Source organism: Suricata suricatta, chromosome 2 (genome assembly GCF_006229205.1).
Source record: "Suricata suricatta isolate VVHF042 chromosome 2, meerkat_22Aug2017_6uvM2_HiC, whole genome shotgun sequence".
NCBI lineage: Eukaryota > Metazoa > Chordata > Mammalia > Carnivora > Herpestidae > Suricata > Suricata suricatta.
In genome coordinates, this window is record NC_043701.1 from 23,365,556 (window position 1) to 23,388,564 (window position 23,009).

The 23,009-nt window shown below is 54.2% G+C and overlaps 1 protein-coding gene across 1 annotated transcript in view; it reads right to left on the reverse strand.

Annotated features, from left to right (window-relative positions):
- Positions 1–314: 314 nt before the first annotated feature.
- The window catches only part of SND1 (staphylococcal nuclease and tudor domain containing 1), a 413,215-nt gene continuing 390,520 nt past the window's right edge, over positions 315–23,009 (reverse strand). Inside the window, exons 17-24 of the mRNA XM_029923894.1 lie at positions 16,438–16,626; positions 10,178–10,319; positions 6,777–6,900; positions 5,806–5,875; positions 4,607–4,720; positions 2,842–3,045; positions 1,018–1,062; positions 315–925 (exon numbers count right to left, since the gene is read on the reverse strand). Coding sequence (XP_029779754.1) covers positions 860–925; positions 1,018–1,062; positions 2,842–3,045; positions 4,607–4,720; positions 5,806–5,875; positions 6,777–6,900; positions 10,178–10,319; positions 16,438–16,626 — 954 coding nt within the window. The 3' untranslated portion in view covers positions 315–859. The remainder of the gene's footprint in view (positions 926–1,017; positions 1,063–2,841; positions 3,046–4,606; positions 4,721–5,805; positions 5,876–6,776; positions 6,901–10,177; positions 10,320–16,437; positions 16,627–23,009) is intronic.

Below are 23,009 nucleotides of genomic sequence, written 5' to 3' on the forward strand. Positions count from 1 at the left end.
CAGTGCTGGGAACGGCTTGCCAAGCTGCTCTAAATCTCCACGGTCCTTGAGGGCAGCCATGTGTAGTGGGGGTGTCTGGACTGATGAGTTAAAATAGGAGACCTCCAGTTTTCTGCATGAGGGCCACCATGCCACCCGGGCCCCGGAAGGTGCCCGTGACTCTGAAGAATTGCCCTGCTTTCTCGGCTGGCTGTGCTCCCAGGGCTATGGCCAGGGATGTGGATGACTATGTCAGGGGTCATTCACGTTTCCAAGTCTCCTCCTGCGGGGGGCCACCGAGATTGCAGGCTCTGTACTCCACCATGACCAATAAGGGCTGCAGACAGCAGGTACTATTTTATTGGGCCTCAAAAGCTTTAAATACAGAAGTGGGGAGGGCTGGTAGGGGGCAAATGTAGACACGCTGGCATTTGAGGATGGACGTATCAGAGGAATCACATAGTCAACAGCTGGACAGAGAACTGGGAAGAAGGGCAACCTGGGACAGAAGTGGGGTACCAGCTGGCAGCTGGCCTTGGGTGTCAGGATCACGCCCTATGTTAGGACAAAGTCTTTCATGTTTCTTCCTGATTTGAGGACAACTTAAAAAAAAACAAACCTCCGAATAAAAACACAAAATCGGTTGGGAGACTGGATGGCAGTGCCCATCATCTCAGAAGACAGTGGCCTGCCCTCTGAAAGCCCTGGGCTCCCCACCCCACCCCCAGCCCAGATGCCACCCCACGAGACATTTCCAAACACTGAAGCAAAGCTGGACCCAATCTACACCCCTGGTCTGGGGTCTGGAGCTGAAAACACCCTCCCTGCAGAGGAGGAGGTACTGGTGTGAGCGGGGCTGAGGGCCAGACCCGACCCCTCCTTAGCGGCTATAGCCAAACTCATCAGCATCATCGGCCCGGAAGTCCCCATAGCGCCACAGGTTCAGCTGTGAGAAGACAGAAAGCGACAGTTAGGGAGGTGGACCCTGCTGAGCTTCCTTCCTCAGCTTCCCCGGGAGCCCCAGAGGCAGAAACTCACCCTGGCGCTCTTGGCTGACTCCTGGGCGTTCAGGTACTCTGTGATCTGGAGGGACAGGGAAGAAAGAGAGGTCACAAAGCAGGTATTTGCAACTGAGTGGCCGGAACGAGCCGGCAGACTGCCCAGGTATGGTCTGCATCACTCCCCCGCTCAGTGGATCGCCAGCTCCCTGAGAATAAGATCCAAAGTGCAGTCACCCTGGCCCCCTCGCTATCCTGACTCTGCACTAGCTGTTCCATCCGCCTGAAATGCTCTTCCCCTCAGGTCCACCTGGCTACCTATCCTGCTCCTTCAACACTTTGATAAAGCATCACCTTCTTTTTTTTTTTTTAATTTTTAACATTTATTTTTGAGAGAGAGAGAGAGAGACAGCGTGAGCAGGTAAGGGTCAGAGAGAGAGGCACACACACAGAATCTGAAGACAGGCTCCAGGCTCTGAGCTAGCTGTCAGCACAGAGCCTGACGTGGGGCTTGAACCCACAAACCGTGAGATCATGACCTGAGCCGAAGTCAGACGCTTAACCGACTGAGCCACCCAGGTGCCCCACGCATCACCTTCTTAAAGAAGACTCAATGGAAGCTTAATGAAAGGACCCCACTAAAAATTTTAGTCACCCCTTCCCACACTCCTGATATCCTTTATTTCTATCTTCTTTTTCCATTGCATTTATCTTCTAACAATCAATTTGATTGATCTAGTATACATGTTACTATTTGTCAACTCATGCTTGAATGGAGGCTCCACAGGGCAGAAATGGTGCCTCTTGTTCATGGAGATATGTAGGCCCTCCACAAATGCTTGCTGAAAGAATGAATAAATGAATGAACACACGTAGAGTGTTAATCTCAGATACTGGGCGAAGGAATGTTAGACACCAGAGACACTATGGGTAGCTTCACAGTGGGGGCAGTGAGATCTCCAAATTCTATAGGGAAACGTATGCCAACTGACAGGGCAATCTCAAGACACTGGGGGTCTCTAGTGAGAGTACTAAGGGTGTCACGCGTCTCCTGCCCAGAGGAGACACAGTAGCAATTCACACTGGGGTCTTGTTCCAAATGAATTACCACCCTGTATAACCAGTGCCAGGGACCCAGACGGGGAGAAAAAGAGGTCCAGGAAAAGGCAGAGCAACAGGCACAATGGAGAGGGAACGGTCGTTTGAGGCTTTCATCCCCCCTGTCAGCTGGGCACTGCACGAGGGCACACACTTCCCACTAGCCCATCCAGACTCCAGAGGCGCCTTTCCCAACTCCCACGAGTCAGTATCAAACCCAGTGCAGGCGGTTCCCAGGTGTCCACTGGCCCCTCACGGTTCGCCCTGTAAAGCCAGCACAGCTGGGGGCGCTCAAGTCATCTCATGATTGGGAGTCTCAGGCTGGGCTCCAAGCCCCAGGGACTGTTCAGACAGGCTGGATGGCTCCAGGTGGCTCCACATGCAAGGAGCTCACTATGGACCCAGCAGTGGTATGTTAGAGAGGACGTGAGAAAGGGAGAGGCAGTGGCAGGGTGGGGCCCTCTCCAGGCCACTCCTGGCAAGGCCTTCCAGCCTGCCACCTGGGGGCACATGCACAGGGACACCCCGTTCGAGTTTACAGCTGCATTCTCAGCCAAGCCTGCAGCCAATTAATTTAGGATGTAATTAGCTTTTTTTTTTTAAACCCCAACAAACCCAAATCCATTATCTTTCCCCAGCAGGAGCAGCAAGATAGAGGGCTCCCTGCTCCCTCGCTGGCTGTTGCAGCCCCCATCCCCCTGTGACAGTTGTGGGGAGGTGCTAGCAGCCTGCCCCCATAGCGGTGGCCCATCCCCACATCACGTACCACTTTCTGGAACTGTTTCTCCTTGCGCACCTCCACCATGACCAGTCCCTCCTTCACCAAGCCCAGCCCCACGTCACCCTTGGAATCCGCAAACTGCAGGGTGACGTGAGGGCAGCCGGCGCTCAGGTGCTCCACGTTGAGCAGGCACTGAGTGTTCTGGATGTCCCGCACCACACTGTCCACGGCGTCTGTTCGAGCATCCTCCTGGGGCGGAGACGCATGCAGATACGTGAGAGAGAGAGAGAAGTGCAAACTTGAAAGGCAGCCACGGGGACCCCACGTCCTGCTCATGGACCTCCCAGCAAGTGTCCAGCAGGTGCCAGCATCTCATCCCCTGCTCAGATCCGAACCAGGAAGGAAACCACCTTAGGGTAAGGAAAGTGCCCCCTCTCCTGGCCTTGTCCTTTCCCTCCCTGCCAAGCCTCCTGCATTCCTCCCAGCCTTGTTACTCACCCCTGCCTCGTGTCTCAGAGAAAAAGTGGCTTTTGGCCATCCCAAACCAACTTCCTCTGGCCGCCCTGGCTCCTGTCATCCCCCAGTCTGTGGGACAGCGCTCCAGCACACTGGACCCTCCCGGCCCCTGCTCGGTGCATTCACTGGGCTCTTGAGCTCCCTCCACACTCCTATCTTCGTACCCCCAGAGGCTGTCCCTTAACCTATTTTGTCACCCTCTTCTACAGTTTCTCTTCTGCTCTTCAGCAAATTTCACGAAAAGGCAGAAATGTTCTGTGGTGCACACTCCTTACCCTTGCATTTGCTCCTGCACACCTGGCATCTGGCAGCAGCTCCAACCAGGCTGCTCAGACTACATGTTCTGAGCACCACAGACCTCCCTCAGTGCCAAAGCCAAGGGTACCTGCCAAATCTTAGTCCGATCTCCCTGGGAAGCTGGACACTGCCCACCGGCTCCCTGCTTCTGGGAACTGGGTGGCTCTGTGTCCCTGAGCCCATGCTCTCTTCTCTGGATGCACATTCTGCCTCAGGTTCTTTGTCCTTGGATTGCTGAAGGCCAGGACTTGGCCAGGATCACTCTACTCCCCGTCCTGCCTTCCACGTGCTCACTGTGTAGGTGCCCGTGCTTTTAGCTATGTATCTATGATTCTAGGACTTCTTGCTTTCCAAACTGAACACTGTAAATCTGCCTGGCTCTTAATCTGCTCCTTCTCGTCCCCAAATCTTGGCCAATGGCAACACAGCCACACATAAGAACCCCAGTTACCTTCTATTCCGCATTTCCTGAACCCCACTCCCAGATGGTGCTGAGACCTGGCCCCTACGGGTGTGGCCCAGGTCTGGCTGTCACTGTCTCTAGCCCCAACTTCCCAGTTGCCTCCAGCTACTCCATCCAGTCTGACAACGCTCCCTGAAGGAACTTTCAGAACCAGATCTGAACCATGTCACACCTCTGCTGAAAATCCCGCCCTGACACCTCCAGCCTAAGAGACTTTGCCAGGGCAGACAAGGCCCCATCCTCTAGACCTTCCCGTTCTCATCTCTTGCCACTGCCCACAAGGTCCCTGACTCTCAACTGTGTGGACTAGTTGTAGCTCACAGTGCCCTGGCCCACTGGGACCATCCATCTGAAAAACCAGTTCAGATGCTCTGAGGCCCCCTTCTCTGCGGCAACTTCCTTCAACTTCCTTGGTCACTCCCATCTCTCAAGTCTTGTCACTAAGAGACCATTCGCCGCCACATCAGTGGCTGAGGGCCACTGGACACATCCTTTGGAAGCAAGGATGGAAGGAAGGAAGATGCATAGACTCACGTCTTGGGGCACCTGGATGAAGGCGAAGGCGTACTCTGTGGCTTGCGCAGGCAGCACACGAGTGCTAAAGGCAGGCGGCAGGGCACCCAGGCGGGTGGATGGCAGGATCTCTCTCTGTAGAGGACACATCATGCCAAGAACATTATACCCTCAATGCCCTCTTCTCTCACAGGACAAGTTTGGTGCCTGGGCCTCTGAGAGTTCTAACTCACGTCCCCCTCCCTACCACTTGCTTCCACTTAGCTCCGTGCACAGGTCTGCCCAGTCAGTGATGGCTTTGGGGACATGCCCTGCCGGCCCCTGCAGGAGGTGGGTAGCTGTGACGCACACCTTCTCACTGGGCCCGGTTTTGGCATACCTGGTGACTCTACTAAAGTAATCAATTTGATAACTGGTATCTACCTTCTATTTCTGTTTTTTTTCCCAATGCCTTCCCTCTGGGACATGGGATCCTTGAATATTTTTCCACTGGCCAGGGGGTGCTCTGGGGGAAAGCACACTAAGACAAAAGGCCCTGCTGTCCTGCAACCTGACAGGACCTCTTGTTTTGTGTATCCCCTGGTGGGAAGTTGGGAGCATGGCCCAGCTCTGGGCTTCTGCTAATCAACCCTCAACCTTAGTCCCTGGGGAAAGCGGGTGACCGTCATCACACGTCAGGAGTGGCATGGTTCTGAACTATAACCTTCTCTCCTGCTTGCTGCTGTGCCCAGGGGGCATCTCCCAGAACTGTCAACAGATTCTCAGGTGTAGCCACCTTGTGACTGTCCCTTCCCAGAAAGCCTCGGTTTGGGGCTGTGCTGGGAATCAGCACACAAGCACCTAGTTGAGCCTGAGGACCAGCATCCGTGGGGTGTAGAGGGCCTCCACGGGCCCCCTCTTCAGAGAGACTGGGCAGAAGACGAGGAGCTGTGGGTGTGGCTGGGCACTCCTCCTTGGGGCATGGAAAGGAGGTTTCTCAGCTCTCAGAAACCTCTGAACATAGATGTCAGTTTTGCCTGGTCACTCAGAGGTCGGTGACTCGTACAAACTGTAGAGATGCCTACATGCTTGCTGTTCTGTCAGCAAGTGGTTTCCAAGCTCCGAGGGACCTTTGAGAGGTCAGAGGAACTTGACCTAGAGGACTACTGCGCTGAAATGGCCCTTGGCAGCTGCCTGGCGCCCCTTGTCTACTCATCCACCTCCCGGTCTCCCACACTCACATTGCCATAGTCAATGTAGAAGACGTGCACTCTGGCAGGAGACTCGACTTTCTCCACTCGGGCGCGGTACCTGCAATGGCATCGTGGGAGAGGCTCAGTGGAGAGCAAGCCCCGAAGAGTCTGGCCTCCCTAGAGCCTTAGCACTAGCAGGGCCGGGGTACACCATTTCCCTGCCCAGGGCTCAGAGTGAACACCCAAGAGTGTCACAGAGGGCAGTTCTCAGACTCCACTGAGGCCCAGGCTCGGGGCGCTGTGGCCACCATCTAATGGAATCAGAGCATAGCTGGGAGCAGAGGGAGGGAGAAGGGAGCATGTGGAGCAGATTAATGTGTCCTTGGGGCATAAAGCAACAAGACTAATGACTAGATTGATGTCTGCTGTTTAAACCCAGCACACTAAACAGCAGCTGTAATTAGCCAGCAGATCTGTCTGGGAGGCCGCAGCAGGGAACACATCCAAGTCACTTGTCACCCAGGGAAGGCCATGGGCTCTCCTCTTGGTAGATCAGACACCAGGGACCTTCCTGTAGCCTGTGAGTGCTCCTGCTCATGTCCCAGACAGCAGGACGGAGGGTCGGGTGGCTCGTCTGGGCTAACTGAGAACCAGCATCTGCCCTCACCACCCCGTGTGACATCATTTTTCCTGTGTGGGGTAAGGCAAATGCCAGAGTCTCAGCCAGCCAGCCAGGGTTCCCCCAACAGGGTTTCCCAGGAATGAGGAGGAGAGACACCACTTCTAGACTCCAGAGGCTTGACTGGGCTGCAGGAAAATCACAGGCCCCAGATGGGCTGCAGGCAATGAAGAGAGCCACACTGGAGAGCTGGCAAGGTCAACAACCACTGCCCAGTGAAACCTGGTGGCTAGGGCAAATGCCTGAAGTCTACCTGGTAGCTCCGCGGGCCTGTGCCCTAAGGATGCACCTGCTCCTGCTCCTGCTTAAGACTCTGCTCTGCCCAGAGCAAGTGGCTTACCATTCTCCATCTACAAACTTGGCAATACAGAATTCTCCCCGCCGGGGGGCATAGGAGCCTTCGACAGGAGGGTGGCTGGCGATGTCATTTCGCATGTTCTCCATCAGCTTCTCTAGCTGGGTGCCTGTAGGGGAGGAAGAAGGAGTGAGGCCTGGATGCCATGTTTTCTACACGGGGTCGGCGAGCAGGCAGGAAGTGAGATTCTGTAGGTCGCCCGCGGCACGGGCTTGCCCCATTCCGTAGGGAAGTGCTCTGCGGCCTCTGCTCAAGAGGCTCATGCAGCCTTCAAAACCAGGACAGGTGCTTGCTGACACTTCAGGTCCCAGAGGCACACAGTCTTCCCTCCAACCTCAGCTCTCCAATCCACTGGCATGGCAGTGGAAGCCCTTGGCAATGTTCCTTGGGCTCTGCTTAAGGAGGCAGAGAATGAATGGGGGTGTGAAGCAAAGCCAACCAGCCTCGTTCTGGGTGGGAGAAGGCCAGTTTATACCCCATTCCTACTGGGGCTGGCCCTGGCCTGGGTCATGGAAGTGGTGACCGACAGCAGCCACTCTTTGCCATGCCTCCCCCGGGGGAAACATGGAAATGAAGGATGGGCCCCACACAACCCTGGGCAAGGAAAGGGCCTCAAATCTGAGCCAAGGAAGATGGGGAGCAGCTCTGGGAGCAGGGTCCAATCTCCATGTATTTGAACTTGGCTACTCTGACCTTGCTCACCATGTGAAGTATGTGCAAAAGCAAGCTTTGGTTTTGCCAGGCTGGGGTTCCAACCTCTCACTCCAACTCCGTGCCCTCTTTGACTGGGGGAGAGAGTTTCCTTCCCTGCCTAGGTTTCCCGAATCCCCTGCTCTTCCCTAATCCTGAGTCCCTGCTGCTTGTCACAGCTGCTCATCACCAGGTTTGGCAACACCTGGGGTCCTCTCAGGTTCCCTCCTTGCTCCCTCCTGTTGTGTCCCCAGCCCCCTTGTCGCTAAGCACTAGTCCCCAGTGGCTTTACCTTTTCATGCCTTTTGTCCCAATTCTAGCTCTGCATTGAGCCCCGCTGGGCCTCTTTGCTCTGAGGTGAGGGTAGCTGGGTTCGTGTGGTGTGGGTATGGGATTCTTCTCTCCACCTCCAGGGCCCGAAGCCGTACTGTAACAGGTGACTAACATATGTTGGCTATCGGCACACCTGTCACAGTTAGCCTTATATGTTCCCTGTCTGGGTTTATGTTCCCGCCACTACACTGTGAGCTCCTTCAGGGCACAGACCATTGCTCACTTGGTTCTGTTTACTCTTGCAAGGTCTAGTAAATCCCTGACGCACAAAGGGTGCTTAAGAATTCAACTGTACTGAAGATGCACTCTGCGTATGCACACAAGGACGCGTCTACTGGTGCGCCTCTGCAGAGCCCTCTGTCCCAGCATTTGTGAGCCTTGGTTTCAGAACATGGACTTTTACAAAGAAGCAGTTGCCCTTCCCCCACCCAGCAGCAAACCCTCTACACACACAAATTCCTTCTATACATGGTCTATTTTTATTTTTTATTTTTTTGCTCCAAGGCAACGGAAGCAGACTTTGCCTCCTGCAAACAGGTCCTTGCACAGAGCCTGGCTGGTCATTTACAGCTAATGGCAATGCTTTCATCATTTCATTAGATCCTTCCTGAAGGCAGGCTTTAATTAAGAGAAGAGAGACAGGGCAAGAGGATGTCCCCCAAGAGAGGATGAAAGGGTTCAGAAGAGGTAGGCTGTACATGCTCAAGTTTATTTTCATGGATTTTATGGGCCTAACTGAGGTCAGGGTTTTCTCTGGAGCCCACTGCAGCCCTCCAGGTGGCGCGCCACCAAGCGCCTCACTCCCTTCTCCAACGTTCCAAGAATACATGGTTTCCCCCTTGTTTCCTTTGTTCCGTGTCCTGGCTCCTTACCGCCACACAGACAGCCGGCGGGGTATAGGGCCTGCATGGGAAGCCTGAGAGTACAGAGATGATGTGCCCAAAGATGATGTGCCTTGAACCCTCAAATTTTGTCCCCTCGAGACTTCAGGGACCTGTTCTTATCCAGGGTGGGCCCTACCTCACAAGATCCAGATGCTGGGGAGAGCCTGCCAGGGAGCTGCTGTCCCTTGGGTGGGGCCTTCTTTGAGTTCCCTCTCCCCTGAGCTTCCTGAGGGCCTTCTCTTCTGGCTCCTGTGCTCAGAAACAGAACTCCTTCCTGGCCGACCACCACTGAAAGGCTCCTTTCCTTGTCATACAACCCAGACCTGGCAATGTCAGGCCACCGTGCAGCAGGACTGCAGCTGACCTCAAGGGGAACCTCATCCTGAAGGTTCATCATCCATTTCTCCTCCTGCTGGCTTTCCCCCTGCCAAGTAGAGCCATCCCAGGGCTTGGAAAGGTTGGCTATTCTTGGTGAAATAACATTGCCACAGAAGCAGCTGTCTGGGAAATATCATTAGAGGGGAAGTGGCTGACAGGAGGCTGGTGATCTGGAGTGGACCTGGCAGGGGGGCATAGGAGGCCGGGCAGAGCCGCACCCTGCCACCCACGGGACTGCCTGGAGTGTCAGTGACATCTTTGGGCTCCTCTGCCTTGCAAGGATCTGTCTCCTTGGACCCAGAGGCAGCTCTAAAAGCATTTTCCTTCGCCCTCAACTAAAATGGTTCCCTGTACAGTGTTGTCAACGAGAGGAGAAAGGTCAGGGTAGAGAGAGCAAAGGGAGTGGAGATAGGAAGTCTAGCCAAAGGGGTCATAGGGCCACCACTGTAAGAGTGACCTCTATCGCCCTCTCTCCTCCAGAAGCCTGAGGTCTCTGCCGAGAAGACCCTGACCACAGTGTATAGCACTTGAAGGCAGGAGGTAGGAGGATGGAGAGAGAGGGTCCTTCAGAAAGACTGCCCCGGGGATGACTTCCCTAGAGCGCCGCCTGTTTCCATGGCAACTGACTATCACTCAGGGCTATGGTAACCTCTAGAGAAGGAGAAGCCCCAGAGGAAAAAAGCCCAGGCGCCTCTCCTCCTGCTGCCTTCCCAAGGAAGCTGAGGGGGCGGAGGGCTAAGTGAGCTGGTTTATGCTTCCTGACCACATAGAGAGACAATCTGTTCTTTGCTTCCTGAGAGACTCTGAGGGCTACAAATCCCCTGCCCAGCCCAGCCAGGAGTGTCTGAGAGCAAAACAATTTCCTGAGAATCTCAGAATACCACCCAGACAAGACAGGCTACCTCACCAGCCCTCAGAGGGCCTGCTTAGTCTGGCCCATGCCAGGGCTCGCTTGCAGTGCATGAAATGAGCCCCAGAGCAGCGTACAGGGCCTGGGGAACGGGGAGCAGCCACAGACTATTTGGGAGAGGCCTCCGACACCTGGGGGGTGTGCCCCTCCCTCCCACTGAACACAGCGGGTTCTGGAGGTGAAGTACTCACCAGTCTCCACGTCCTGGACATAGAAGTGCAAGTCGTCCGTGATCTCGGTCACAAACACGGGCTTGTAGCTGGCCGACCGCTCCTTCTCCTCCAGCACGGGTGTGACCTCCTCCACGGGCTGCTCCTCATAGTGGGCCCAGACCTGCACGTGCGGGCAGCAGGGCCGGGGGGTGGAGAGTTAGGAAGCGAACCCAGAAAGGAGGTAGGAAAGGATCTTTGGGCATGTGGGGTCCCCCCTGGGGTGGAGGAGTGTGGAGGTCATCGTGGGGCACTCACATCCCACCAGCCTGAGCCCCTAGGCCTCTCATATGTCTGAGTGGGTAAGGGGAGTGCCCTGAAATTCTTCTGATAGATCAGTTATCAAGTTCTGGCAGGTATCAGAAGCAAGTGGGGAGCTTATTAAAAATGCTGGTCCCTGGGTCCCAATGCAGGCATGCCAAGTTAGGGCCTGTTGTAACTACACCCAGAGAAAGTAAAACAAACCAAAGCAGAAACCCCGGGGAAGTCCTCCTGCAAACCAGAGTGTGAGAACCTTGGTGCTGCAGTGGCTCTGGGACCCCACCTCCCTCTCTGACATCACTCAGTAGGGGTCACGCTGAACTCTTTGGGCCCTCACAGTGCCCAGGGCCATGGCACTCAAGAGGCTCTCCAAGTGACAGGCCTGGACCATGGAGGGGAGGGCTGGTCACTGTTCAAGAATGCCTTGTCCCAGCAACTTCTCTGTCCTCACCTCAAGCAGGTTGCTCTGACCCCAGCTCAGAAGCTGGGCCACTCCCCTCCACCCTCGCCTTTCTCTTCCTCCCCTGGCCCGGCACTGTCAGGGCTGCAGCGGCTCAGAAGCTGATTCGATGTGACAGTGCGTCAAGTCCAATCCTGCGGCCAGGAGATTATCCCAGCAGTGAAGCCTGTCAGAGCAGGAGAGGGCGGGGGCTGTCCAGTTGAGCAGCAAGGAGGGGGTGAGGGACTGGACCACACACCGAGTCCCACAGCCACACAAGAACAAGGGGTAGTAAAAGTATTAGCCAAAAATACATGCTTACTAGGTGCCAGGCGCCATTCTAAACATTTTCCAAGTATTAATTCATTTAATCCTTACGACAACCCTTTGAGTAGGTATTAACATTACCCTGTTTTATAAAGGGGGGACCAGAAAAGTAGCAGAACCAGGATCTGAACCCAGGCACCCAGGTGCTAGGGATCTTCAAGGGGACATTTCGGCATTGACTGGGCCTCTAGAGACAGAGGGAAGCACTGAGCGGTAGGAAAGGCTGTAGATGGGAGATGTGGGCTCTTGTCCTTTAACTTGCTGTTTGACTTCGGTCAAGCCAGGGACCTCCTGCATCTCCTTTTCTTCCTTGCAAGAGGGAGGAGGCCCCTGGAGCCCATGGGCTGTGCCACATGGCTGCAGAATCACTCAGCTGGCACGCGGATCCCTGGACGGCACATGAAAAAGCCCAAGGACAGGGATGTCTGATGACTGACCCTTCTTGGGTGGCACCTGCAGAGACTATGCTCCTGCCTTTCATGTGCTGTGAGCATTCTTCCTCTAGAAGGGGAACCCAGGGCCCTGAGAACTGGAATAAGCGACAGGGGCTGAGCCTGGGGGAGACTGCCAGGGAACAGCAGAGGGGGACAGGAGAGACATCACCTGGGCCCAAACCTCTGCCAGCCACATGTAGTAGTGGCCTTGCCTTCTGCCATCGAGATTAGACTCGCACCATTCCCACCGCAGCTGCCCCCTTATCACTGGCTTCTGGACACTTCTGCTTTCCCCATGCCCAGAACTGGTGGCCACAGGAAAGGAGGCAGATGGCCGTACTTCAACTCAGTCCGATCAGAGACTCCTGGCCCCAGGGATCTCTAGCTTTCGGACTTCCCTATGAAAGGGCCTCTCCCATCAGAGGCCACAGCACAGACAGCTGGGAACACTTTGGGGGGCAAACCATAGTTACTTCCAGTTCCAAGGCCCACATCCTGTAGAGGTAGACTTTCTCCCTGGGTCCTGCTAGGAGAAAGTTCCCCAGGGAAGTGACAACTCAGTCAGTCCTAGCCACTCTGGGACCTCTGCAGCTCGAGGACTGATGGGACTCTCACTGAGCCACAGGACAGTCAGTTCTACCTCAAATGAACTGAAGCCAAGCGCCGCCTCCCCCACCAGCCAGCACCTGCCCTTCTGCCCATCAGCCTTCCTTTTGCCCCACCCCCAGGTAGTGGGCTCTTCTCCCACCCACCTTGCTCTTCTCACTTCCTTCCCTCCCATGCGCAGGCAGCATGTTAAAGAGACATAGAGAGGCCGGGCCCGAGGCTGAGCACTGTCTGGGCTCCGTTGGAACCCTGCCCTGCTCCGCTGGGCTGTGGAGAAGGAGGTGCCTCAGCAGTGTTGGCGAATTGGGGACAGACTGACGGGGGAGAAAGGAGCTGCTAATGATTCCAGTAAAAGCACCTTGGGCGACAGCATCAGGCTTCCTCCTTGGGGAGAAGGGCAGAGCTCTCCGCTGGCAGGCTCTGGGTGGGCAGCAAGCTCGAGGTCACGGATGATGTAAACAGAAGCCTCAGGGCTGGCCCGCAGGCCTCCTGCTCCCACAAGGAGGGTGGCATCCGGGCCAGCCCTGTGACAAGGCCCCACAGCTCACTGGTAGCAGGGCCACAGCAGAGTGTACCCCACTGCTTCCCAAGGTGAGGAGACACCAGAAGCATGAGATTGCCAACCGGTAGGACAGGGAGTCCTCAGATAAAGGAACTCCACTTCTAAGAGAGTGCTGGCTCGGCCCCAGGTCTCCCGTGGGGGATGGAGGTGACCACCTATTCCCTGGGACCTGGCCACCAGTGACACGCAGCAAGGCAGTAAACACAGCCTGGCTTTGTGGCTTCTTGGTGGAAAGGAGATAGTCAGCTGAGAGCCTAGAACGAGGCACGTTTCGCCCATATTGACTTGTGTTGCCCTTCTGCAAACTGGTGCAGAGGGGACAGACACACTGGCGGGCACCTGCCACTTCCCTACAGCCATCCCTAACCCTCTCACAGTTCAAATCCCTGGCAAGGAGCCTGTTTGGGGGAATTCTCAGGGGAGATGCTCCTCATCCTGGACCTATGGGGGGAAGACAAAGAAAACCCAAACACCCCTTTCAGAGACCAGTAATAGCGTACACATAGAATCAGTGCCTAGAGCTCTCTCCTCCTCCAGGCTCTGGGCAGATGGAGGAGCTGGGGAAGGAACTGCACGGCCAAGATGCCGAGCAGAGGATGGACTCTGGAGCTGGGAATGCTCTTTGCCTTTGGTGGAGGCAAGCCTGAATAAGCAGCAGGGCCTAGGGATGCCAGGAGACCAACCCACCCAAGAGGGCCCTGCTTTGCTTGAGGACAACCTCCACGCTGCATTCATGTGGAAAGGCCTTTCCCAGCTCCTCTGATTCATAGTAGGGTTTGTGGTCAGGCTGGGGGCCAGGATGGCACTGTGTCCTGAGGCGGGGCCCCTTGGTAACCCCTCCATGACTCTGGCCTTAGACCTAGGTGGGGGAATGGGCAAGGGAGGGAGCTCCTTCCTCCCTTATCTGCTCTATTGCTGCACTGCTAGTTCCTCTCAACACTGTGGGGCCAGGTCAGGAGCACAGGCTCCGGCCTCTTGTCCTCGCCTGTCCCTGGCCCTCCCTCTTTCCTGTTCTCCCTCCCCAGGGAGCTCCAGATCCTCCTCCTGGCAGGAGACAGGGCGATGTGAACTGAGGCTCCACTGGCTGGAGGCCTTCCTATTTAAATCCCATTTAATATCTCTGCTCAATAGGCTCTAAGGGTGGGGCTGGCTCAGGGCCAGGGTGGTGGAGGCCTTCAAGATCGCAGTGGGGAAGACAAGCTCAATAAAAGGCAATCAATGGCCAACCCAGCCCTGTCCGGGGCCTTACTGGGGCAGAAAGGGGGGACTGGGGAGGGAGGGCAGTTCTGGGGCCTGCCATGTGTTTCTCTCTTTGGTCCACAGACCCACCCAGGATTCCTGGAGGAGGAAGGGGGAATCTGGCATTAGCTTCCTATAGAGGAAGAGGGCCCAAGCAGACCTCCGCTAGGAGAGAAGTCTGCAGGGCACAGGGAGGAATCAGACCCAGCAGGGAGGCAGCAAGTTCTCATAGAGGGGAAACTAGTATTGCCAGCTTCCCTCAGACCCACTGACAAATGTGCACACACACAATCACATTCCCCAAGGACTTCTGCATGCGCTCAGTCTCACAGAATCTCTCAGTATTACCTTTCCTTGGTCAGCTCACAGGTTAGCTCACAGGTACCACCATGATCTCGTAGCCACATGTGCCTGTCTCTGGACAGCTAAGGCAGCCCTCAGGGGATCACAAGTGAGGCAAGGTTGGAGGATCCTGGGGACATCTCAGATATGCAGTTTACTATTCTCCAGCTGGCTACCAAAGTGTCTCATCTGGGTCCAGCCAACTCAGAGGGCTGCAGTGTTCCACACAAGCTGCACCTGGGAACCACCCCACCAGAAGAGGCAAGGCATATGAGGTTCTGCCAAGACCCTTGGAGAGGATGGGATGTGCGGGAGAGGGACTCAGGAGGCAGGCAGACCCTCGCACTGCGAGTAGTGCACTGCATTTTAATTGGACTGGAACAAAACCACGCAGCCCGTGTAAGCAATTAATCACCGGTAATTACTCCTCAGCATCATCATGTGGCATCAGTGAAAGGACGACCTGCGCTCTTTCAGACAAATCCATTGTGTAGGAAATAGCGGAAACTAGTATAACAACCAGCAAGGTACCCATTCCTCCACCTTGGGCCAGATTCCCCGCTGTCTTGTCTTGGGTGTCTTTGGGGTCTCTAATCTCAGAGAACAGAGGAGCACTCAGATCCCAAGAGGCTCATATGCTGAGTGATAAGGGAACAGGGCCTCGGGGCAGAGATGCTTTCGGAATCTGAGCTGTAGAAGCCAGTGCTTGCCATGTCGACGCCCAGCTGCTGGTTCTTTGGTGAAGGTTTTGCCCTTTGTGTGCAGGCACGGGACATGGCGGTGGTTCAGCTGTCACCAACAGGAAATCTAAGAGGAAACTCCTTTGTGGCAGGGCCTAAGGTTGCCTGCCCTCCCCATCACTCTAGGAAGACGGGCTTACTATGAGCAGAACTGGGACAAGGAAGGGTAGAAGCCTCCTTAGAGGCCTGGTGGCGGCCTACTCCTCCTCCAAGGCATGGACAGTCCCTTTCACCTGTCCCCAGATTTGTGGGTCACCACTCCCTAGAGTTCTCCCACTCCCATTAGGGTTGGTCGCCTGCCCCAATTCTCAGGGGAACGGGAAGAAAAGCCATAGAGAGATGCAGGCAGGAGTCCCTGGGCCCAGTCCCTGGAGGAAGACCGCTGGGAAGGGCTCGGTGAGGAGATGGCTGCTCTGGGCTGGAAGAGAATGAGGAGCCTCTGGGCCCTGATGCCCCCTACTCCTTTTGGCAGGTGTCTGGGCCTTGACTTTGGGAGGCAAGTTGCAAGCCAGATGGCTGCCCCATGGGGAAGGAAACGTTTATTCCTGGAACAAATTTATGGCTCAGCACGGCTGTCCCATGAAATCCTCCTCAAGCTCAGAGAAGCCCTGACAAATTGGTGGCCGGCTGATTTATCCCCATTATCAGGGCTGGGCGATAAGTCAGTGGCGACAGGCTGAGTCAGGGGGTGCCAGGCCCAGCTCCCACCACCAAACCACGGGGTTCCTTCATCGTCCATTTGTTTCAAAAGCTGCTTTCAAACCCACCCTGTCTCTTCAATGCAGTGTCTGCAGAGACTGATGGGCTATAAATCTGCTGTCCTAACAGCTTTATGCATCTCCTGGGGTAGCTTCCAAAATGGGGCCTCCCTGCAGGGCAATGTGAAGGAAATTCAGAAGTGGGCTGCAGGTTGCCCGGCTGCTCCGAGGGCACCAAAGAAGGGTCAGGGCTGGCGAAGCGATGACTCCCCAGTCACGAGGGGCTCCCCCGTCATTCCTCTCATGGCTCCAAGGTCACCTTCCAGATGGCTTTCTGCTCCAGCAGGTCCACCTGCTCTGTAGGCAGGCCTAGGGCTGAGGAAGCCTGAGCTGGCAGCCTTTCCTCGGTCATGTGTGTTCATGACGTGGGGTCTGAGACCAACACCAACCCGAGTCCCTCAGCTGGGGGATGACAAAACCACCCAGTCTGCTGTGTGGAGGCAGTGGTGTCGGGGAGGGGCGGGAAGGCCAGAAGTCTGAGCTCTCACATGGCATCTACCTCCTCCCCAGCCAGGCCCAATTCCACACCCGTACCTTTTCTTTCTTCTGCTTGGCGGCCTCCTCAGCAGACAGCAGGGATTTGTAGTAGGAGCTGCGCTCGGCAGTGAAGTGGACCTTGGAGAGCGCGTGCTCCACCAGCAAGACGGACAGGTTGGCGCCATCGATGTGCAGCCAGCCAATGAAGTTGCCGGCCTTGTCCATGCTCTCTACCTCCACCTCTACCTGGGGAACAGAGAAAGGGGGTGTCAGCCTGCAGGGGCAGGACCTGGGCAGCTGCCAGGGTGGTCACGCCACACGATAGGAGTGCATTAGGCACAAGAGCAAGAGCTTATTGGAGCTCCAGCACTGCTGACCCTCTTAGAACCCTTCACTTCAGTTCTGTAGGTGGGACCTATGCATTCTAGCCTCTTGCACCTCAGAATCATCCTTACAGATACGTCACTGACCAAGCAACTTCAAAACTCCTTTCTCGCATCTTTTGGCTGACAGCTACTAGGGTAAACTCGGCTCCCCTCAGCTTAAGCAAGGGAGTGTGCGTTAGCCATGTGCGTGTGTGAGTGCAGCCTGGGGATCGGGAGTGAGATAAGCAGCAGACATAGCTCCGGGAACATCCCACTCTTCCTTAGCGCCCACCCACCCCCAGCTCTTCTAGGAAGACAGGCAGGCCCTGGGGAAGCAAGATAATCCCTGGGGAGAGGGGTGCACAGCTGAAGGAATTACTGTTTAATAAAGGTAATGAAAATGGCTAGATGAAAGCCAGGCAAGGAGAGGAGGGAAGGGGGCAGGTGGGCAGAAGGATGAGAATGAGAATCTTGCTAACACAGGAGGGCATTGTGGGGTGACCGCAGCAGGGGGCTGCTCCTGATAGGGAGAACTAGAAGGGCATAGTCACTACCATCAGCCCAGTCTGTGGGGCCTTATGCTATGGCTGAATGTCAGAACCCCCAGGGACCCCTGCACAGCTCAGGGGCGTCTGAGCCTCCTCCACTGAGGGCCTCCCCAAGACCCAGAACCCCAGACACAGTACTGACTCTGCTCCTCCAAGAGGGTGGTCCTGATGCCATGGCCCTTGTGGGAGCTGACCTGCCCCCACCTCATGAAGGCAACAGCCCAGGGTGAATTCCTTCTTTGATTCTCTCCCAACCTCCTTCTTTTTCTGTTGAAAGGGGCTTGTAAAAGCCTTTGCTGCCAAATATGAAAACTTGTATTAATTTAAACAGCTTCAAGCTCGATTAAACAATAAAATGAATGTCTAAATACCTGGGAATTCTCTGAAGCCTGGGCTGGAGTCAGCAGCACAGCCCTGGGCAGAGGGTTAGAGGGGGGAGGAGAGGGAGGAGAGCAGGGAGAGATGTGGGGGACAGGACACCCTGTAAGTAGACAGAAGTGACTTGGGCATGCATAAGAAAGGCAATGGGGAGAAGAAGGGGCAGGACCAGGAAGGAAGGACCATGGCTTCTCCCTCTTCTTGAACAACTTCTTCCTACTTAAGGCTTACGGTTAACCCTTCAAGTGGAAATGCAAGTTCAATGATGCCCGAGGTTGGGGTCTGGCCCAGAAGCAGATATGAAGTTTATTAGAGCCAGAAAAAAAAAAGATACTATATAGATCCATTCCAAGTTGACTCTGTAGGTGGATAGGTAGGTTCCCTATTCCTGGACCTCTGGTCTTTCACCATGTTAGTAGCCAAGTGTCCTTTTCCTAAAACTGAGGACGCTGCCCCTGCCTGAGCACACAGCCTCCTTCCAGTTCTGAGAAGCCTGTGGTGGGCCAATGTGGTTGTGACAAGTCTGATGGCCTTGGTATCATTCCTCTTGGCATCTGATTGCTAGAATGGAGGCAAGAACCCCAGAGACGAGCTGATGAAATGCCCGGGCAGATACAATCCCTCTCATCCTATAAGGTGCCCACACTTAGACATCACTCCACATAGCAACCCCCAAATTCACACCTCACCTCTGATGCTGCAAACCAGAGGCCGATCTCTCAAAGGCTCACACTAGTAAGAGACCCCAGCGACTAGTAGCTACTCCTGGGGTCAACACTGCCAACTCTCTTGACTGACTCCACCCTTACCAGCCTCTCCCTGCCTACAATCGATATGCTAACTTAGGTCTGACAAGTCCCTGGGCCCAGCCAGACACAGAGGAAAGAAATCTCTAGCCTTGGGCATGTCCTCTCACTGAATCCATCTTGGGTTATTGAGGGAGATAAAATGGTAGCCTGTGGGTCTCTGCTTCCCCTTTTATTATGGCGGCTTCAACCAAGGTAATTTCTCAAGCAAAGGCACTCAGAGGAAGGTGGGCTGGGCTCAGTGGAGGGGCGGGGCTCCTCCCAAGTCTCTTGACTTGTGACCATTCTAGCACAAGGCTGTGTCTATCCTTCTGGACACAAAGAATTCAATCTGAAGACCAAAGTCTTCATCCTTCTCTAGCTCTGGGAGAGTTCCATGGGGAGCAAGCAGAGGGTTAAGCACGGTGGTCCTAGGTTGGTATAGCTGTTCACTGTTTATCATGTTTCTCTTAGATTGACTGCTAGGAATTTGTAGCTTGACTACAACACTTCATGGGCCAATGTCTGTATATGCTCTATTTTTCTGATCAACTTTTAGACTCAGGTTTTTTATATCTTCTCTTAAAAAAACTACATATAAACACACATAGATACTGAGACACACAGATACAGTTGATCCTGATTACTTGTGGTACTAATGTTCTACGTTGTCGCCATGAACACTGAATTAGCAAGTCCTGAACCACTGCTCCCAGGGGAAATGCAGGATTAGATTCGTGCAAGACTCTCATCACATTTCCATCAACTTACCGATACATAACCTTCTTCTGTGCATGCTTCTGTTTAAAGACACCTTATTTAATATATGCTGATGATTCACTAACATTGAACTCACAGCCAATAGACTGTAACTCATGCCTGAATAAAGTTTATCTAACACATGCATTTTCTCCTTAAGGCATGTCACAGCCTTCTTGCACTTAGGAACACTAGACAGCACTTCGGCACTCTGCTTGGAGGCCACTTTAAGCTAGAAAATCACCAAGAGAAAGCACACACACAAAAAGGAAAAATGTAGCACCAGGACACTACGAGAAGGACACCTGTTTATGGTGTGAGTGCTGAAACAAGAAAGCAGTGCAGCACTTTTTTCAGCCTCGGGTGGGAAATGTGCTCACCAGCAGACACAATATTTTCACTACGGTGCACATCCACACTGATCAAACAGTCCCATGGGGCGCCTCGGTGGCTCAGTCGGTTGAGCATCCGACTTTGGCTCAGATCTGGATCTCACGGTTTGTGAGTTTGAGCCCAGCATCGGGCTCGGTGCTGACAGCTCAGAGCCTGGAGCCTGCTTCAGATTCTGTGTCTCCTCTCTTGGTCCCTCCTCCACTTGTGTTCCTTTTCTCTCTTTCACAAATAAATAAAACATTAAAAAAATTTTTAAAAGAAGGCCCATGAGCACTGATTTTGGGTTACAAATAAGTTTTAGCAAGTGGATTTGCAAAAATGGGATCACACAGAATGAGGATTGACTATCTGGAGATACATGGAAAGCTTTTTCCTACAAGTTTGTTTCAAACTGAAGACAGGAGTTAGGGGAGGCTCATTCTTGTCAAATATATAGGAAACCTCTTCTGGTTTCTTTCTGGCTATTATAATCCAGTGTGTAACCCGGGGAGTGCTATACAATATTGTTACTTGTCCCTCCAAGCGTCTTGTGGAGTGTTTCAGAGAGAGAGTTGGACTCAACAGCTTCCCTTGGGAGGCCTCAGATATCGAGAATTCAAGCCTTGGGTGACGACCTTGGGCTGCCACCTTGTGTGTGGGCATTTGGTGTGTACACACGTGAGCTGATATGGCCTTTAGGGTACCACAGAATGTGTGTGCACACGGACACAAGCAGTGTCAGCAGGGGACAGAAGGAAGCTCTTCTCTTCATTCCCCTCCCCAATGCTCATATTGAAGCTAAGACCTAGGAAAACAGAGCTGAGGGAAGGAGGAGGCCTCCCAAGACATCATGAAGGGGCCATGGCATTCCCCTGAGGAAGCGGCCGGGCGAGGAGGAGGGAGCAGGCAGCCCAGATGCATGAAGGTCCGACCTGCTCATCAGGCATTGAAGGACATCGGGCCTCATTGTGCAGCCCTGCTGGTCTGGTCATCTGCCAGTGTCTCTTGCCCCGTGCTTGTGATGCCAACAGAGCGGGTGGGAATCTTTGGTCCGAACTAGGTAGGCCCTGTGAGCTGAGTTCCTCTAGCTTTGACACCACCTTCCTACGAAGGCTTCCCTAACCCATCCTCAAGTGAACCACCCTGTGAACACATATAGGCTCACCCAGCCTTTGGCATTTAGAGGGCAGTGTATGGCACAGCAGTTAGGAGCATAGGTGGCCCCAGGCTGCCTCAGTTCAAATCCACCTCCCGCCGACATGGCCTTTGGCAAGTCACTTACCTTCTCTGTGTCTCTGTTTACCGTAAAATTGGCATTGCAATATTATCTATCTCAAAGGATTTGTTATCATTAAATGAGCTAATATATACTAAGCATGTAGAAGAGTATAAACATATAAATGCTTCATCGTCATCAACTTTTTACTTCATGGTCGGGGCAGTTATTTCCAAATGTCTTTATTTCTTCAACTAGATTGTTAGCTCCAAAGGGGAACAAAGCTCGTTCTCCACTTTGAAGCTTCCCCAGAGCTGGGTGTACCGACTGGCCGATGAGGTGACAGGAAGAGCATGGATCATGGAGTCAGACAAACTTGGGTTCAAATACCAGCTGCGGCTGGGAATTTTTGGGAAGTCACAAGCTCTCCTCCCCTAGCCAGTATTCTTCTCCGTAAAAAGAGAAGCGGATCCTATGTATTAAAGGAGGTAACATAATACTGCTTCCTCTTCCTTCAACTAATATGGGCGAGCAGCAACTCTGTTCAGGCTGAGCTCCATCTTTTCCTGCACCCAGGGGGCCTCATGCAAAATACAGAGTGGAGGGAAGTCAAGTGTGGGCTGATGGGAAGAGCTAAAGTGACTGTCCTCATACCCAGCTGAATGAGAAGGTGCCTTTCTGTTCAGTGGGGGGGAGGGTGGAAGGGGTGGTGTTTCTCCGCCACAGGGCCAAGGGGAGGAGATACGGCCCAGCCAGCCGTGCCCAGTGGGAGAGCAGCTAGGCACACTGGACCGTCCGTGGGCTGAGGCAACCAGCGGGGCCCTGCTGCCTCACAGTGGGACACATCCTCTTGCTCCCAAGCACATTAATGTGCCACTAATGAAATTGTTCTGGCTTATTTACCAAATTAATACAAACGGCACAGGCTGTTAATTTGCATGTCTCCTAATTACCAAGGAAGAGCTTCCGTGCCCAGGCAGCACATGCACCACAGTGCCCACCCAGCCGGGCTGTGGTCTCACCCTTCCCAGCTGTGGGTGCGTGAGGAAGGGGAGGAGGGCAAGGAGGAAAGGGGAGAGCTGGAGCGGCTCCTAGCTCACTCTCCATGGCTGGGAACAAATGAGGAGAGAAGGTGTGGTGGCCATGAATTTGTTTCATTGCCTAGAGTCCTTTCCTTAGTGGCTGGAGGGCCTTGGCCCCCAGAAATATACTCGGTTCCTGTCCTACTCCCTCTTCCAAACTGTCCCTCCTTTCCCTTGTCTGGATTCTGTCCAGCTTAACTAAGGAACTACTCCATCAGCCAGGCAGTGGGGTCTGAGTCATCCTTCTCTCTAGGCAGTGTGGCACATCTTGCACCTGGGGTGCAGTGCAGGGCTAGAACGGAGCAGGGGGTCACAGGGAAGGAGGTAAAAGCCACACAGCGGCTGAGGGTCTTATGGATAGTACTCCTGTCTCTCAACTTGTTCTGGTCCTTCCCAGCCAATAAGCCTTCAGATTCTGAAGCCTTGTGTAAAGTGTGTGTGTGTGTGTGTGTGTGTGTGTGTGAGAGAGAGAGAGAGAGAGAGAGAGAGAGAGGGAGTGAGTTCAGTTAAGAGCTCACCATAAGACCACAGAGGACATTCCGACTGCCCTGGGGGTTCACTAGCTGTCCTACCTCTCCTGCTCCAGAAGCTATATTGGATGCCTACTGGTTTCAAGGCCAGGGCAACGCTGAAGAGACGCAGGTCCTCCTGCAGCTTCCCTAGGGTCTTGGTGAGGTTTGGGCCAGGGGAAGGAGAAGGCACTGGAGGCTGCCTCCACTGAACGGCAAGCTTGAACAAGGCAGTTAGGGGCACTCTGCGCAGAATAACTTCAAAGTGTTGAACAGAGGAGGATATACAGCATGGGGCTGCACGCTCCCCAGTGACTCAGGGCCACCAACACACGTGTGGCACAGAAGGGATCTACTGGCAGGGGGAGGGCAGGGAGGCCCCATACTTATGTGCCCACCTTCCTTTTTTGTGTCAAGAGAATAGAAGAAAGGTACGGACTCCCCAAAGTGCACTGGCCCCTCCCCTATGCCCAGTGCCCAAGTGCAGGAGATGACTGCTCCTTATCCTGCCTCTTAGGCTGGGAGGCTGTGGAATGCCTGGAAAACAGTGGGGGGATGCTCTCTGCCCCAGGGAAGGTGGGGCACCTCCCGCAGGACAGGCAAAGCCAGGTAGAC